General features: G+C 37.1%; 1 protein-coding gene across 5 annotated transcripts in view; it reads left to right on the forward strand.

Annotated features, from left to right (window-relative positions):
- COP1 (COP1 E3 ubiquitin ligase) overlaps positions 1-18550 on the forward strand; it is a 214047-nt gene that overhangs the window by 18378 nt on the left and 177119 nt on the right. For all 5 annotated transcript variants that reach the window (XM_043486125.1, XM_043486130.1, XM_043486129.1 and 2 more), the window contains exons 2-3: positions 5214-5273; positions 16299-16396. In XM_043486125.1, the coding sequence (XP_043342060.1) occupies positions 5214-5273; positions 16299-16396 (158 nt within the window). The remainder of the gene's footprint in view (positions 1-5213; positions 5274-16298; positions 16397-18550) is intronic.

Here is an 18550-nt window from a genome sequence, read left to right on the forward strand (position 1 = left end):
TGTTATTTTTTAAAATTCTACTTGGAGTTTTCTGAACTTCTTGGATGTGTGATGTGGTGTCTTTTGTTTTTTTGTTAATTGTTATTTTAAAATAAACTTCAGTGTCTTCATATATTTATTTTGATTCATTTGATACACAGCCCATAGATGCTGTGTTTTCTTTTTCTCTTTGTGTTGTAACTTGGGTAATGTCTGTTGACATCTGATTTGCTGCTGCTTTTCTCAGCTGGTAGTTCATGTATTAATCAGCCCATGGAAATGATCGTCTGTCTCTAATGTGATCTTGTGGAGTTTTCACCTTGGGCACATGTGACTGGCATTCAGCAGTGAATCTGATGAGAACAATGTGTAGATTTTTTTAGGATTTCCTTCTTGTAGTTCCTTCTTGGGTGTCCTGCCTTGTAAACTCTTTCTTCTTTGTCCTTCCAGCAAGATTGTGGCGCTCTGCTTGTGTTCTCCCTCCTTGGGCCTGGGAAACTTTCTCTTTAAGGCAACAAGCTGAACCTGTGATGCGTTCGTTTCATTTGTCTGCTTTCCTCAGAGGTCTCGGTACTGTGTTGCTTGGTGTCCAGTGTCTAAAAGCAGTTGGTTTATTTGTTCTCCCTGCTGCTCACCCCCCGCAACCCCCCAACTGCCAGCCAGTTTCTAAGTGTGTATAGTAAGAGGGCAAGCCTGCTTCGTTTAAATTTTGACTTCAAGTCCAGAGTGAACTAATCGTGTTTCACCTTGTTCATTAGCCAGCCCAAGGCTCCTCTTTTGCTTTGTTTCACTTTGTCATATTCTTTGATTATAGTTTTTCCTTCATTTATTCTTTGGCGTATTTGAAAATTGGGTTATGTGTTGTAGATGATGAAATTAAAAAAAAAAAATCTTGGAGGTAGCTGTCATTTTACACGGATATGTCAACAGAGAAAACGCCTGCCTCAACAGATTAGAATGTGGTGAATTAGACATGTTTAGCAACATTCCTAAAGCTGGAGTCAGATGTAGGTGATCTGACTGAGTGTAAACTTGGCTTACAGTCCCAGGAACAACAGCTTTTAGTTCCATTATGAATTCTCCTAGTAAATGATACTTCACCAAAGAAACGGACAGTATTATGTGGAAAAATCTGGATATCAGTGACTTAGTCAAAAAGTGATTCAGAAAAGTTAGACCCTGAAGAATGAGTATTTGTTGGAAAACCTAATTATAAGTGTGCGTGTGTCTGTTTTCCACAAGAGTGATGTATGATAAAACTTAAATCTAAAAGAGCTTTTTAGAAAAAAGGATAAAATTCTAAACTGATAAAGAAGTATTTAGTTTAATTAGCAGAGTTGTTTTTTTTTTAGTTGCATATAATGGTACATCTTGGAGAAGGCAGTGGCAACCCACTCCAGTACTCTTGCCTGAAAAATTCCATGGGCAGAAGAGCCTGGTGGGCTGCAGTCCATGGGGTCACGAAGAGTCGGACATGACTGAGTGACTTCACTTTCACCTTTCACTTTCCTGCATTGGAGAAGGATATGGCAACCCACTCCAGTGTTCTGGCCTGGAGAATCCCAGGGACGGCGGAGCCTGGTGGGCTGCCGTCTATGGAGTCGCAGAGAGTCGGACACGACTGACGCGACTTAGCAGCAGCAATGGTGCATCTTACTATTGATGTTATTTTTAGATTCTGTTGAATAAGGTAGTATATTCCTCCTCCTACTTAATTTTTTATTTTCCCCTCTTCTCTTGGTTTTCTGTTATATTGTGATTTATGTATGTTTTTGAATATATGTATACCTGTGACACATTTTTTGTGTTTTAATTTTATGTGAAACATACTCTGTCACAGATCTTATTTTCATTTCTGTTTTCACTTGACAAAATAGCCAGTCATGGTGCTCCTGTAACTTTGATTCATTCCTTTTGACTGTTTGTTTTCTAGTATACATCTAAGCACATTTTTATTTGTCCATTCTAGTAATTTTGATTGTTAAGGCTGCCTCTAAATTCCCTACTGTAACAAGTATCCAGTTTGTTGCAGGTATCCTCAAAGGTATTCCCTATTGACAGATGTGGGTGTTTCTCTCTTAGCTCTGTACACACACACACACAAATGTAAACACATGTATATATGTAGTTACATATATGTATACATATGCTGGATGTGTATATTTTTATGTTGTGTACCTAGGTACAAATCACAGGAGTGGGATTACTGGGTAATAAGTATATGAAAATTCAATGTAGGTTGCTTTGCCAGATGTCTCTTCATGAGAATTCTTGTTTTTCCATATCCTCCCTCATATTCTTGGTATTCTAATTTTCTAATAATTTAATGGGGGTAACATGTTACTTTATCATCTTAATTTGCAAATTTTGATTACTGCTGAGTTAGAACATCTTTCTATATACTTGAAAAGTAGTATGTCTTCCCTTCCTGTGAATTAGGAATTGATATCCTTTCTCATTTTTTCTGTTGGACTTTCTGTTTTCCGTGTTGATTTACGAGAATTGCTTGTTTTACGGTGGTACAGGAGGCATAAATGGTCACAGCACGGGCTTTAATCTGTTTGTGATTTCTTCCTTGTTTTTGATGCTGCCACTGTGTCAGATGTCCATAAAAAGTTTGAGAGGGTCCATAAATATTTTGGGGGGTCTGTATAAATATTTGGGGGCTGCATAGAATTTCAGATATCGCTATAATATTTAGCTTGTCTACCAGTTCATATACTTGCTATGTTTGTACTTATGCTTAGGTCTTTTAGCTCATTATCTTTGAATGCTATTGATAGGCAGAGTAGAAGGAGTTCTAAGCTGTGTGTTTACATTTTCCCCCAGAATCTACCCTGAGTATGTTTTTGCCCTTTGAAATTGGGAAGAGCTGAGAGTTGGGAATTCCCTGTCAGTCCAGTGGTTAGGACTCTATGCTTCCATTGCAGGAGCCACAGGTTTGCTCTCTGGTCAGGGCACTAAGATCCTGCTTGCCTCATAGATGACCAAGAGAAAAGAAAAAAAAAAATTGGGAAAAAGAAACAAAAAGAAAAATCAAAGAAAGAAAGAAGGAGAAAAGAAAAGGTGTGACTTACTGACCAGAGAAATCAAGGAGTAAGTGGTATTTGTGAAAAAGGGTAGAGCACAAGTGATTTGAAGATTCCAGGCTTAGAGGCTGACGTAGACCTGAAGAGATCTTTATAAACAAAAGGAAGATCTGTTCTTCAAAGTCATTCTATAATTCTTTGACTCAGCCTTTTCTAAGATTAAGAGAATTACTCTCAACTCTTCCTTTTTCTTACTAATAAAACTATATATATAGTCCACTCAAGAAGGACAGTTTTCACTCTTTTTGGAGTTTGAATGCTAAGAGATGGATGGGTTTAGAAAACTGCAAGATTAAAAAGTAGAATATGATTCATAATAGTTAGGTAATCCTAATAATTGTGAGGTTTGGAGTATTCAAAATGTTAAAATTTTGGGACTTTCCTGGTGGTACAGTGGATAAGAGTCAGTCTACCAATGCAGGAGACACGAGTTTGATCCCTGGTCCAGGAAGATTCCACATACTGTGGAGCTACTGGGTCTGCCTGCCACAGCTACTGAGCCCGCACTCCAGAGCCTGTGCTCTGCAAGAAGAGAAGCCACCACAGGGAGAAGTCCGTGTGCAGCCATGAAGACCCAAATTAATTAATTAATTAAAAAATGTTAAAGTTTTGAAAGCTATATGCTGTTCACATGTAATTGAGTAAATATTCCTATCTATAAAAAAAAAAAAAATGGCCTTAAGATACCTGCTTGAGCACCCAGTGACCTGCTGTACCGGTGTAAAATAAAATTTGTCTATCCCAGATCTGCTCTTCAGCATCCTTCAGTCACAGACTGGGATCAGAGAGCACCCTGGGCAGCTCATCCATGTGTCTTCAGGAGGAACTCTCACCCCTCTTCCTTCTTCATCAGACGGAGCAAGGTGGACTTCGTTCCAAAAGAAGAACTACCGAATCCCCACATTTAACAGATTTCTCCTTCTTCTGAGTCTGGGACAGTAAAGGCTTGATAAATCCAGTGCAGTCTATGCCAGGATACTGTAGGTGATGAAACGCCAAGCTTGTGCAACATTGAGACTTTATAACTTACTTAAAACCTCACATTCTAAGATGGTACTTATGCCCAGGAAACTTTTCTTGAAGGGAGTAGATAAATTTTCATTTGCAGTTTAATTGTCATGTATCATCAATAAGGACTGGATTTGCATACCAGTAACAGAAAACTCGGTAAATATTGGCTTAAGCAAGTGAGGATTTGCCTTTCTCATGTAATGTGAAGTCCAGAGAGAGACAGTTCATGGCTGATGCAACTGCTGGAGAATGTTACCAAGGAACTCATATCCTGTCTTCTTGGCCTATGGTTGTTGTCTTTATGGTCACAAGATGGCTGTTGTATCTCTGGAGACTTCATGGAGTTTTTGGAAGGAAGAATGGAGAAGGATAAAGGGAAATTGCTTTTTGTAAGGCTTTGCATATCTTTGGTGGACTGTATCCTCTCAAGAGATTGATAACCACCTTTCCTTGGCCAGAACATGTGGCATAGTTGGTGTGACTTGATATTTAACTTATCGTATGTGAAAATAGTATGGAATAGTGATTGAGAACATGCACCTGAGTTTGAAAATTTGGCTGTGTTACTTCCTAGCTCTGTGACTTTAACATCACTTGTGTCAGTTTCCTTATCTATAAAGGATTGAGTTAATATATGTCATTATTTAAGTGGACATGCATAGCTTGTGTTAAGTATTAGTTCTCATTAGCATCTTCACCGCCTGGAAGAGTTATTGACATTGTAACTGTAAATTTATCACTCAGGAAATTAGTTTTCTTTGATATAGAAAATAAAAGAGCATTTAGATGGGTAGGTCTTGTGTGTCTGGTACCAGGGATGATCGAAAAGACAGTAGAACTTAATTGCTTTTGTGATTGCACCACCCTGTGAAAAGTTACAGACTTTTGAATATATTGGGGTCAGTTAAATTATTCATTTCATTCATTTTAGAACTTGATGGCCCACAAATTATTTTTTTACCAGCAATCCACTAAAGTTCATTCAGCCCAATAGAAATTTCATCTCTCATCAGTAAAAAGTTTGAAGACTTACCTGTGTACTGAAATATGATTTTGTTGATACTGTTATGACTTTTTCCAATTTGTAATTACTCTGCTTAAAAAATGTATTAATTATTTTTCTATTTGTTTTAGCCCCATCTGCTTTGATATGATCGAAGAAGCATACATGACGAAGTGTGGTCACAGCTTTTGGTAAGATAATTTTATTTAGTGAAATTGTCTTCTGGCAGTTTTTAACTTGTGTGTAAATGTAGCCAGTGAGAAGTTGCATTTTATAGTTACTGTTGGTTATTTTGAATCATATTTCCTTGACTGATACACCTTTATAGGTTTGACTTTTCAAGGCAAACGTGGTTAATGGTGTAGTTTCTGTGAAATACTTTGATTTACCATGAAATCAAATATGAAATTATAATTAATAAACTTCTGGGTTTATTAACTGTTTAAAGAGCTTTGACTGTTGTTTTAGGAAACTGGAGGGCCCTGGGTATCAGAATGAAGCATGAAACACCTTTAACTCACTCATGGGGGTCAGATGTGAGGGTCATTAAAACAGGCTAGCAGGTCATTGAAAAAGGATATTAGAGGATTAAAAAGTTCTGGTCGTTTAGCACTGTGCTCAAGGCTGTCTTTAGGTTATATGTCACATAAATTTGTGTTTTTTGAAAGAGTTTCAGTTGTGATGAAATACACATATCATAAAATTTACCATCTTAACCATTTTTAAGTGAGTAATGTTGAATATTGTTCACATTGTTGTGCAGTCAGTCTCCAGAATGTTTTCATCTTGCAAAACAGAAACTGTCCTTACTAAATAAGTCCCCGTATCCCTCTTCCCCCAACCTCTGCCAGTCACTATTCTACTTTCTGTAGAGGTTTTTGACTTCTCTGGATGCCTCATATAAGTGAAATCAACCAGTATCTGATTTTTGTGACTGGCTCATTTCACTCAGTGTAGGGTGCTTGGGTTTCATCCATGTTGCAGCACGTGTTACAGTTTCCTTCGTTTTTGAGGCTGAATGACATTTAACTGCGTGTACGGTTGGCCCTACATATCTGCAGGTTTAGCATCTGTGGGTTTAACCAGTTAGGGTTCAGAAGTATTTGAAAAAAATTCCAGAAAACTCTAAAAAGAGAAACTTGAATTTGCAGCTCACTGGCAACTATTTCCATAGTATTTACATCATATTAGATATTATAAGTGATCTAGAGATGATTTAAAATATACAGGAGGATGTGCAGTAAGCTATATGCTAATACTGTGCTATTTTGTATAAGGGACTTGAGCATCCTTGGATTTTGGATCCATGGAGGTCCTGGAAACAATTCCCTGTGGATACTGAGGGATGACTGCATATATCATACTTCGTGTGTTCATCTCTCTGTGGACATTGGCGTTGCTTTCATCTGTTGGAACTATGGTTAATAATGCTGCTTTGAACTCTGCTGTATAAATAGCCTTTTGAAATCCTGCTTTCAGTTCTTTCAGGTGTTTACCTGGAAGTAGAGTTGCTGGATCATGTGTTAAATCCGTTTCATCGTCTGTAGAACCACCATACTGTTTTTCCTACCTGCAGTACAATTTTATGTTCCCCTCAACAGTGTGCAAGGCTTCCAGTTTGTCTGCATCCTCTCCAGTACTTGTTATTTTCTGGTTTGGTTCTTTTTTTTTTTTTAAATAGTGGTCATCCTAATGCGTATGTAATTTCTGTATGTTTAATTCCTTTAGTTTGTTTATTTACCTATTTGATTCGGGGTGATATAGTCTACTTGTAATCATCTCCCTAAATTATTTACACTGTTTATTTAATATTTCTGTTGTGTTCTAATATACCCAACAGGTATACCTGCTTCTTTAACAACCCAGTAACAACCGTTTTGCTCCCAGTTGTAGCAAACAAAAATGTCTCCAGCCATTGCCAGATATCCCTTAGGAGACAAAATTGCCCTTAGTTGAGCATCCTGATGTAAAGCTAAAAGAGCAAGGTCTTGAAGTCGATGGATCAGGAATCTAGTTCTGGGTTCTGGGTCTAAAATTTACCTTTGTCTAGTCATTCAGCCTATCTTCTGCTGCTCTCCAACGCTCAACCCCCGTTGTCTTCATGTCCCGTAACCTCTTCTTCTTTCACAGATTTGAAAGTGAAGTGTGAAACAGGTTGTAAAGTGAGATTTTCATTTTCCCTAACTGCCCTCCTGTAACTTATAATTTACTGTGGCATTTTAAAAAAACTTAAGAGTCTGGTAAATCAGTTCAGAGATCTTGTTTCACTAAGTTGTGAAATATAATAAATTACGGATTGACTTTATAACTAGATAGTCCTACCCTTTTCAGTGAGTCCTGTAATCTTCATGGTATGTCTTTAGGTCATTGTTGGGAAGCTCCATTGTTTTCTTAAATACCCTTTTTCTCTTTCAAATAAAAATAAAGTTTAGATCCTTGTTACAGTTCAAGTTACTGTATTACACTCTGATGTGATTATGTTTTAAAATATCTACCAGAGAGCAGGTTTTGGTAGGATAGAGATAATGACATTGGCAGGAGCCAATAAACCTGGAGTCTGACAATCCAAGTCCCAGGCTTGATAAATATGAAATATTTTTGTGGTGGTGGTGGTTTAGTTGGTAGGTCATGTTCGACTCTTGCAACCCCATGGACGGAGGAGCCTGGCAGGCTACAGTCCCTCGGATTCTCCAGGCAAGAATGCTAGAGTGGGTTGCCATTTCCTTCTCCAGGGGATCTTCCCAACCCAGGAATTGAACCTGGGTATCCTGCATTGTAGGCAGATTCTTTACCAGCTGAGCTACAGGGCAAGCCCCTAAATATTTTGTACTTTTGTTTAAAGCAAAAGCTCATAATTATTTACTTTATCTAATATGTGAGGCCTATGGAACTTTAGTCATGAACAGTAGCCTATTGTATCAACTCTTTGCCAAGTTGAACCCTGGGGCTGGTAACTTGGAGTCAAGCTGTATGCCACTTCAAGGCTCAATCCAGATTATTAACACTAAATCAGATTGTGCCACATTAACTGTTTATCCCTGGTCCCACTTATAAATTATAAGTCTTTCCTGGTAACACGTTGGAGACCATATAGCAGGAAATCTTTTCTCTTTATTCATTCCCACTTCACAGTGAATCTGCTATTAATATTAGCTATAGTTTAACTTAAACTCAGTGATATCATTTTAAAAAACTGGCTTCTGTATGATACAGAGATAAGGCTTGCTCTTTCTCTTTCCCCCTTGCGGTCTCTAGGTTGTATATCAATTGCTGATTTTCTATTTTGCTTTATTACAAATTAGTTATAATTAATAGGGTCCCTCAGTGTTGTCATCACAGCATACCTGTGATTAAGCCTGAGGGTCAGTTTGTCTGTTGGGACTTTTGACTAATCCTCCATCTTGTACTTTACTAGTACCAGGTTGTTATATACAACCACTGGTACTATCTGTTCTTTCTGTACCCCCTTCTTTTTTGAGAATTTTCTAATTACTCAATTTTCTTTATCTATTCATCCCTGTTGACTCAGACAGAAAAATCTATTATATTTTGTAGGTAGGGATTGAGAGCTTCCCTGGTGGCTCAGACGGTAAAGCGTCTGCCTACAATGTGGGCGACCCGGGTTCAATCCCTGGATCAGGAAGATCTCCTGGAGAAGGAAATGGCAACCCACTCCATTATTCTTGCCTGGAAAATCCCATGGATGGAAGAGCCTGGTAGGCTACAGTCCATGGGGTCGATAAGAGTCAGACATGACTGAGCGACTTCACTTCACTTCAAGCACTTAATAGGAGAAAGAGAACAACTATATACATCTGTGAAGAAATAGTCATTCTTTGTGATCAGATCTACACTTATTAGGGAACACAGATACCCATTTATGTTAGCACACTGTGGTACTAAGTTTTTTTTTAAGAGTTGCAGTGTGATTAGCTATTGAAAATATATATATCCTTCTTATCTCTTTATGCTCACCTATTTTGATTGCTAGTTTAGGTACTTTCTCTTCTTTTGGAATCCACAACATTGCGTTTGGACTTGTGATGGTCAGGTAGATAGATGAATGAGAATGAACTAGAGTTATTGTGATAGGGCTTCTCAGGCAACACTAGTGGTAAAGAACCTCCCTGCCAGTGCAGTAGATATCAGTCGCAGGTTCAGTCTCTGGGTTAGGAAGATTCCCAGGAGGAGGGCATGGCTGCCCACTCCAGTATTCTTGCCTGGAGAATCCCCATGGTCAGAGAAGCCCAGTGCCTACAGTCCATAGGGTTACAAAGAGTTGAACATGTCTGAAGCGACTTGCCATGCATGCATGTGATAAGAAATACTGAAACTTTCTAGGAGTATTTTATATGACCCAGAAGGCAACAGAAGTATGTCTCTCTTTTGTTTATATCTGTTTTTTCATGTATTCAACATTTATTGAGTTCCAGCTCTTCAGTGGGATATTAGGCTGGATATTGAGGGTAGAGAGATAAATGAAACAAATCTCTGCTTTTAATTAGCAAATAGAAGAGCTGCTCTGAGACATATACACAGATTAAGTACAGAATAAGACAGCAAATTTGGAAAACTCAGCAGTGGCCACAGGACTGGAAAAGGTCAGTTTTCATTCAAATCCCAAAGAAAGGCAATGCCAAAGAGTGCTCAAACTACCACACAATTACACTCATCTCACATGCTAGTAAAGTAATGCTCAAAATTCTCCAAGCCAGGCTTCAGCAATACGTGAACCGAGAACTTCCAGATGTTCAAGCTGGTTTTAGAAAAGGCAGAGGAACCAGAGATCAAATTGCCAACATTTGCTGGGTCATCGAAAAAGCAAGAAAGTTCCAGAAAAACATCTATTTCTGCTTTATTGACTATGCCAAAGCCTTTGATTGTGTGGATCACAATAAACTGTGGAAAATTCTTAAAGAGATGGGAATACCACATCACCTGACCTGCCTCTTGAGAAATCTGTATGCAGGTCAGGAAGCAACAGTCACAACTGGACATGGAACAACAGACTGGTTCCAAATAGGAAGAGGCTGTATATTGTCACCCTGCTTATTTAACTTACATGCAGAGTACATCATGAGAAACGCTGGGCTGGATGAAGCACAAGCTGGAATCAAGGTTGCCAGGAGAAATATCAATCACCTCAGATATGCAGATGACACCACCCTTATGGCAGAAAGTGAAGAAGAGCTAAAGAGCCTCTTGATGAAGGTGAAAGAGGAGAGTGAAAAAGTAGGCTTAAAGCTCCACATTCAGAAGACTAAGATCATGGCATCTGGTCCCATCACTTCATGGCAAATAAATGGGGAAGCAGTGGAAACAGTGGCTGACTTTATTTTTCTGGGCTTCCAAATCACTGCAGGTGGCGATTGCAGCCATGAAATTAAAAGACACTTACTCCTTGGAAGGAAAGTTATGACCCAACCTAGACAGCATATTAAAAAGCAGAGACATTACTTTGTCCACAAAGGTCCGTCTAGTCAAGGCAATGGTTTTTCCAGTGGTCATGCATGGATATGAGAGTTGGACTATGAAGAAAGCTGAGTGCCAAAGAATTGATGCCTTTGAACTGTGGTGTTGGAGAAGACTCTTGAAAGTCCCTTGGACTGCAAGGAGATCCAAACAGTCCATCCTAAAGGAGATCAGTCCTGGGTGTTCATTGGTAGGACTGATGTTGAAGCTGCATCTCTAATACTTTGGTCACCTGATGTGAAGAGCTGACTCATTTGAAAAGACCCTGATGCTGGGAAAGATTGAGGGCAGGAGGAGAAAGGGACGACAGAGGATGAGATGGTTGGATGGCATCACCAACTCAATGGACATGGGTTTGGGTGAACTCCAGGAGCTGGTGATGGACAGGGAGGCCTGGCGTGCTGCGGTTCATGGGGTCACAAAGAGTCGGACACGACTGAGTGACTGAACTGAACTGAAGACAGTTACTATTTCTCAAACTAGAGGGAATGTACCTGAGGTGGTAGTGCGGTAGTAAATGTTATAGAATAAAATTGATTCATCTTGTTATCACTGCACTTTTGTATAGTGGGATGTAGTTTGATACATTTAAATTTTATAGCATAGATGGATATTATCAAGTACAGGGCAGAAAAGTCATTTGAGCTTCTGTTTCTGGTTGTGTCCTAGACTTCTTTTTTTCCTTCTGGGAGAGGATGGTATGGTAATAAGCTTAATGAGAAGAGATATGATTTGGGACTTGAAGAAAGGAGAGGGGACTGTTCTACTGGATTCAGGAATTTGTATGTTGACAAACTCTCTGTCTTAACAATTTAATTTATTCTTATCATTTTATTTGCTCATTTTCTAACTAGCATTTCCTTTCAAAAGCTATTTGCTATAACCCCAGATGTCCTTCTTCTGCTTATCTCTCAGCCCCTGTCTCCCACCTTTAATAACCTTCTCAGATTCCCTCCTTCATGACTTGCTTTATGTGAACATGCAGGTGTCTTTTATTTCCTCATGGTCACACAGAGTGGCCTGCAGGATCTTAGTTCCCCATCCAGGGATCTAACCTGGAACACAGCGGTAAAGTGCAGAGTCCTTATCACTGGACCTCCAGGGAATGAATGCCCTGTAGTTTTGTTATTTTTTTTGTAAAGATTAAGTCTTGTCTTGTGGGCAAGTATTCTGGTAATATTAATTCATTTCCTTTTCCCTTAAGCAGACTATAAATGTTTCCGTGTTGGAACTTTTAATCTATTGTATTTGCATATCTTCTTTATGCTTTTCCCTTGCAATAAAAATAAAAACAATTTAGCATTAAAATGAAAAAAATATGATTTCTTTCATTGAAATTTCCGTGTAGGAAATTTTTCTTCCTATATGAAATCTATCTTGTGGTAATATGGTATTCCTGGCCTGGTCACAGTTGCAGGGGGTGATGATATTGTTTCTGGAACACTGTGCACGTCATTTGTTGAGTATGTGAGTACCTATTATATGCCAGACGTTTAATCTCTAGGTCCCTGTGCTGTGCCAGAGACCACCGTTACATTGATTGTTTGTCATGTCCTCCTTTTTTGCTTGTCTTCCAGTAACAAATGTGAGATGAGAAAGTAGATAATAACTAGAACAGAGCAACCTGATAGTTGTAGGTTTTTGTTTTGATAAGGTGGAAGAAAGTAGGCAGATGCAAGAATCTCCTCAGTTTATGAAGGTGAAGTAAATTTATAGTAATTTGGACTCAGAATAAAACAGGTACTATCAGTGGATAACCAACAGGGACCTACCATATATCAGAGGGAACTCTGCTCAATATTATAAAACAACCTAATGGGAAAAGAATTTGAAAAAGAGTAGATACATATATATGTGTAATTGAATTACATGAGTGTTAATCAACTATACTCCAACATAAAATGTTAAAAAAAGAGATATTGTCTTTTTTAGGAATCATCTTTATACATAAGTCACTCTAATAAAATTTTAGAAGTAACCTTTTTTTTCCTGATTGTTAGGAGCAGTACATGTTTCCTATAGAAACTGTAGACACTGCCAAAGAAAAAATTTCCCATAATTATATGACCCAGAGGCACATACTGCTAACATTATGGTGAATGTCTTTTTTGATTTATATTAAATGTACACATTTAAATGCACACAGTGTTGGTGTGGAGTCTTTAGGGTTTTTTTTTTTTTACAGAGTATCATGTCATCTGCATACAATGACAGTTTTACCTCTTTTACTTTTACCTTTTATTTCTTTTTCTTGTCTGATTGCTATGACTAAAACTATTAGAACTAATAAATGAATTCAGCCAAGTAGCAGGGTGGAAGATCAGTATGCAGGAATCTGTTGAGTTTCTTTACACTAACAATGAAATGTCAGAAAGAGAAAGTAAAAACAAGACAATCCCATTTAAAATCTCATTAAAGAAATTAAAATACCTAGGAATAAACTTAACCAAACTGCAGTCCATGGGGTCGCAAAGAGTTGGACACGACTGAGTGACTGAACAACAACAAAAAAGAATAATGAAAGATCTATATGCTGAGAATGATAAAACATTGATAAGGGAAAGATGATACAAGGAAGTGGAAAGATATTCCCTGCTTTTGGATTGAAAGAATTAATACTGTTATAATGGCCACACTGCCCAAAGCGATCTAAATATTTAATGGGATCCCTGTCAAATTATCCATGGCATTTTTCACAGAGCTAGGACAAATAATCCTAAAATTTATATGGAACCATTAAAGACCTAGACTTGCCAAAGCAATTCTGAAGAAAAACAGCAAAGCTGAAAGCATAACCCTCCCAGACTTTGGATAGTACTACAAAGTTACAGTAATCAAAACAGCATGGTGTTGGCACAAAAACAGAAGTAAGGATCAATGGAACAGCAAAGAGAGCTCAGAAATAAACTCACATGCATGTGGTCAATTAATCCTAACAAAGGAAGCAAGAATATACAATGGAGAAAAGGCAGTTTCTTCAGCAGGTGGTGTTGGGAAAGCTGAACAGCTGCATGTAAATCTATGAAATTAGAACACTCCCTTATACCATACACAAAAATAAACTCAAAATGACTTAGAGACTTAAATATAAGACATGATACCATAAATGTTGTAGAGGAGAGCATAGGCAAACACTCTTTGACATAAGTTACACTAATGTTATCTTAGTTCAGTCTACCAAGGCAAAAGATAAAAAATAAAAGCAGACATAAATAGACGGGACCTAATCAAACTTACATGCTTTTGCACAGCAAAGGAAACCATAAACAAAATGAAAAAACAACGTATAGACTGGGAGAAAATATTTGCAAATGATGTGACCAACAAGGGCTTAACTTCCAAAATAAACAGGCAGGTCATGAATCTCAGTGTCAAAAAAAAAAAAAAAAAAGCCCAGTTAAAAAATGGGCAGAATACCTGAATAAACATTTCTCCAAAGAAGACATATAGAGGGCCATCAGTTGGATGATGAAATCCTCCATATTGCTAATTAATAGAGAAATGCAAATCAGAACTTCAGTGAAGTATCCGTATCATCTCACATTGGTCAGAATGGCCATCATCAAAAAGTATAAAAATAAGTAGTTGCTGGAGAGGGTGTGGAGAAAAAGGAACCCTCCTACACTGTTGGTAGAAAGGTAAATGGGTGCAGCCACTGTGGAAAACAGTCTGCAGATTCCTGAAAACACTAAAAACAGAGTTACCATATGATCCTACAGTCATACTCCTAGGCACATCTCCTGTGAAAATGCTACTTCAAAAAGATACATACACTCTAATGTGCATAGCAGCACTATTTACAGTAGCTAAGACAGGGAAGCCCCTGAAATATCCATCAACCAATGATAAGGGAATAAAGAAGATGTGGTATTTATTCAGTGGAATATTACTCAGCCATTAAAAGTAAAACATTTGCATTTTAGCTACATGGGTGGACCTAGAGATCATCGTACTAAGTGAAGTAAGTCAGGCAGAGAAAGGCAAATACCACTTACAAGTGGAATCTAAAAAAATAAGAGAACTTATTTATAAGAGAAAGAGACTGACAGACCTAGAAAACAACTTACGGTTACCAAAAGGGAAAAGGGATGGGAGGGATAAATTGAGTGTGAGATTACTAGATACACTACATTGTATATAAAATAAACAACAAGGATTTACTGTTGTTTAGTTCACAGAACTATATTCAGTACCTTGTAATAACCTGTAATGGAAAAGAATCTGAAGCTGCTTGTGTGAAACTATTGTTTCACACAAAATATTGTAAATCAACTACAATTTAATGAAATTTAAAAATTTAAAGAAATACACACATACACAATTTTTTAAAACAGAAATGGAATCATATCCACTGTGTTAAAGATTATTTTTATTCAGTAACATAGTGAAAGTGAAAGTCACTCAGTTGTGTTCGACTCTTTGCGACCCCATGGACTGTGTAGTCCATGGGATTCTCCAGGCCAGAATACTAGAGTGGGTAGCCATTCCCTTCTCCAGGGGAGTCTTTCCAACCCAGGGATCAAACCCAGGTCTCCTGCATTGCAGGCGGATTCTTTACCAGCTGAGCCACAAGGGAAGCCCAAGAATACTGAAGTGAGTGGCCTACCCTTCTCCAGTGGATTTTCCTGACCCAGGAGTTGATCCGGGGTCTCCTGCATTGCAGGTGGATTCTTTACTGACTGAGCTATCAGGGAAGCCCTAGTAATGTAATGATTATTTTCATAATGTCAGTTTGATATTTTTTCGCTATTTAGTTGAATGACATTTTGAAAGTTTTTATTATAAGGCAATATACAATTGTAAAAAGCCAAACATTATAGAAATAAATAATCTGAGAAGGGAAAAATTTATCATAATCTTATTTCTCTAGCTATGCCTGTAATATTATTATTATTTTTCATGGCTTACAGTTACATATTATGATATGATTTTTATTGGCTCTATACATTGGATTGATGTTTACAAATTTATGTAGTCAATTTCCTAATGTTTTGGTTGCTTCTAATATATTTTGCTGTTTACAAATAACTTTGAATTGAACATTTTTCTACTTATATATATTTGCTTATTTCCTAAAGATAAATTCCAGGAAGTAATATCACTGCATCAAAGAGGTTACACAGCCTTAAGAATTTTCCATACAATTTGTCTTCTAGAAAGTTATGGTAGTTAAATTTCCTACAACAGCCTGTGAAATTATTCATTTGTACATGTACTCCTAACTCTGATAGCCTTTTGTTTATTTTTCTATTCTGATTGGTAAAAGGTAATATATAATTTTAAATCAGTTTATCATCCTAGTGAAGGTGGTATTTCCCATGCTTATTGACTAATTTTTCATTTGTTGATTTTTATGTTCTTCTTTTATTTTCTTTTTATTTGAATGAGCTTTTCTTGTATTAAGGATATCAGAACTCCAAGAACACAGTCTGTTTGCTTAACTAAATTGTAGGCTTTTGTTTTTCTTGCTATTGTTATGTACATTTAAATTGCATAAACTTACCTTTTAAATTTTATATCCAGTAGGCTTGTTATTTAAGTTTATTTTTAAATAACTTTTGTATACTATTATCTAATAAATGTCCTATGTACTTTTTTTATGATAAGTTGAAATTAACTTGATAACTGCTAGATTGCTTATGTTGAAAATAAGGAATAGAAAACTAATAGGCATTATTTTGTGACCAGTTTACTAATTAGTCACTGATTTAATGAAGCCTATTTTATTTTTTCTTTGTTAATAGCTACAAGTGTATTCATCAGAGTTTGGAGGATAATAATAGATGTCCCAAGTGTAACTATGTTGTGGATAATATTGACCATCTGTATCCTAATTTCTTGGGTGAGTCTTTGGAATGATTTTTAATTTTTAAAAATATTCAGTCCCCAAAAGGTTGTGGTAGCACAAATTTATTTAGAGAACATAACTTATAGGTAAGCATATCTCTCTGTCCTAGTCACCAGAGTGCTTTCCCCAGTCTTCCTTGGGTTGTGACATCGATTCTGTACTATATGTACCATATATCATATCTATTTCATTAAAAAAAAAATTGACTGGTACAGTTCTCAGGTTCTTACATCAACAGCTAGGAGGAATGTGAGGCTGTAGGAGAATACCAGAGTTCCAGATCCCTGTCTCTTGTCCTGTTGTGCGTTCTTGTTTCCATTCTGGGGCAGAAGCAGGGAGGGAAGAGTTAATGGAGAATGGGAAGGGGGGAAAAAGTTGGGCGTGAGGACTCCTGGATGAGGGAACAAGAGTCTATGACCTGGGGAGGCAATCGAAAAGTAAAACTGGGGAAAGGGAGACATGAATATGGAACATTTGATGGAGGAATGGTAACTGGAGAAGACAGATACAAATAGGGAACCCTTAAGGTAAATGGTAAGTAGTTGGGAATAATACCTAGTCAGAGACCAGTTATGAAAAATCTACAAATTCTACGTGTTGAAAAGCCTAAGGTAGTGTGGAAAGTCTTCAGTTTGAGTTTTTGTGAATGAAGATTAATTTTCAGGTGTGGATAGGCAGGAAGTACGACACTATTCGTTATGTATATCAGAAAGGATAATTCTTCTTTCTAAAGTGTAACATGCTTGGAGGTAAGGATATATAGATTCTGACCTCCTTCTGCTTCAGTTGCACTTTGATTTGTTTGGTGTTTTACAGTATTAAATCTTGACGTGGAACCTGTTTAGCCATGGCTTTCCTTTTTTTTAATCTCTGTTCTAAAATTCCATTGACTTCAATCCTTTCTTCTCTTTCATTCTTCACTGCACTCCAGTATCTTTTCATAAAGGAAAATAAATCATTGGATGATTGCATAGCAGAAAGGAACCCTGAAGAAAATATTCTGATGATTTTCTGTTGAAATACCAAGTTCTTCTAGGTAGATAAAGTCTTATGATAAACTAGGAGAAAAGAAGAAATACTGATTGATATGATGCTCTGTGGGACTGGACTTCATGAGCTGAGTTAGGGAAACCAAAGTCCTGCAAAGCAGAAGCCTTTGTCCTTGAACTCACAAACATGGATTCATGCAACTTATGAGTTTTAGAATCACTTTTCTTTGAGTTCTTATAACTTTAGAAAACTACTCCTTCTTTTGGAATGGTTAAATACAGCAAGGAAATCAGTGGTCTTAAGATTTTGGTATTTACCAAAAATTTCAGGCAGTATTCCTTAATGAGACCATAAGTTAGAAATTCTGTTGTGTAAATTTCTAAATAAAGTGAGAACACCATACAGAAGGAATGTGAAAATATTAACACTAAGATGTAATTTCATATTTTATATGTTCTCAAATGTGAATAGTGAAGTCATAATTACTGATTTCCTTAGCTGGACATTATCTTCATTATGATCTAGTTTTTAATCTTCTCTTTATATGGGTAAAGAATTTTGGTTTTATGTAATTTAAGCATTAAGTATTTTATGCCCAGATTTGAAGTCTTAGTTATAATGCAGCTTCCAGTATGAGTATTTATGTCAGCCACAGAAATAACATTTTATCCTGATACGTTTATTCTGTTTCGCTGCCCGCCACCCTTTCCAGTCTTTACCTTTGTACAGTGATAGTCAAATCCTCAGGTTCCTGTGTACTCAGGAAGTCACTGAGATCTGTTTCTGAAAGTCATCTATCACTTGTTTTTTTCTGTACTGAAAAAAAAAACAATTTATTCCCACTGATTTAGTTTGAGATTACATGATTTGTATAATGCCTATAGTTCTTTGCTGGACTAGAAAGATGTTGAGCCTTCTAAAAGTAATATCAGATTTCCTCTTGAGCATTGTAAAATAACTGTTAAGTTATATGATTCTGAAGTATTCTAATATTTTTATTGATAGGTTAGGATCCTTCACTTTTAATGCTTTACATTTACTTGAGTCATGGCTAGAGGGCTGGGCTACACATTCTCAAAAAGATCTTCAAACCTTTTTGTTTGGATGACACATAAAAATTCTGAAAAATGATGTACTTCCCACATTGATGCCATATTT

Source organism: Cervus canadensis, chromosome 13, assembly GCF_019320065.1.
Source record: "Cervus canadensis isolate Bull #8, Minnesota chromosome 13, ASM1932006v1, whole genome shotgun sequence".
Taxonomy (NCBI): domain Eukaryota; kingdom Metazoa; phylum Chordata; class Mammalia; order Artiodactyla; family Cervidae; genus Cervus; species Cervus canadensis.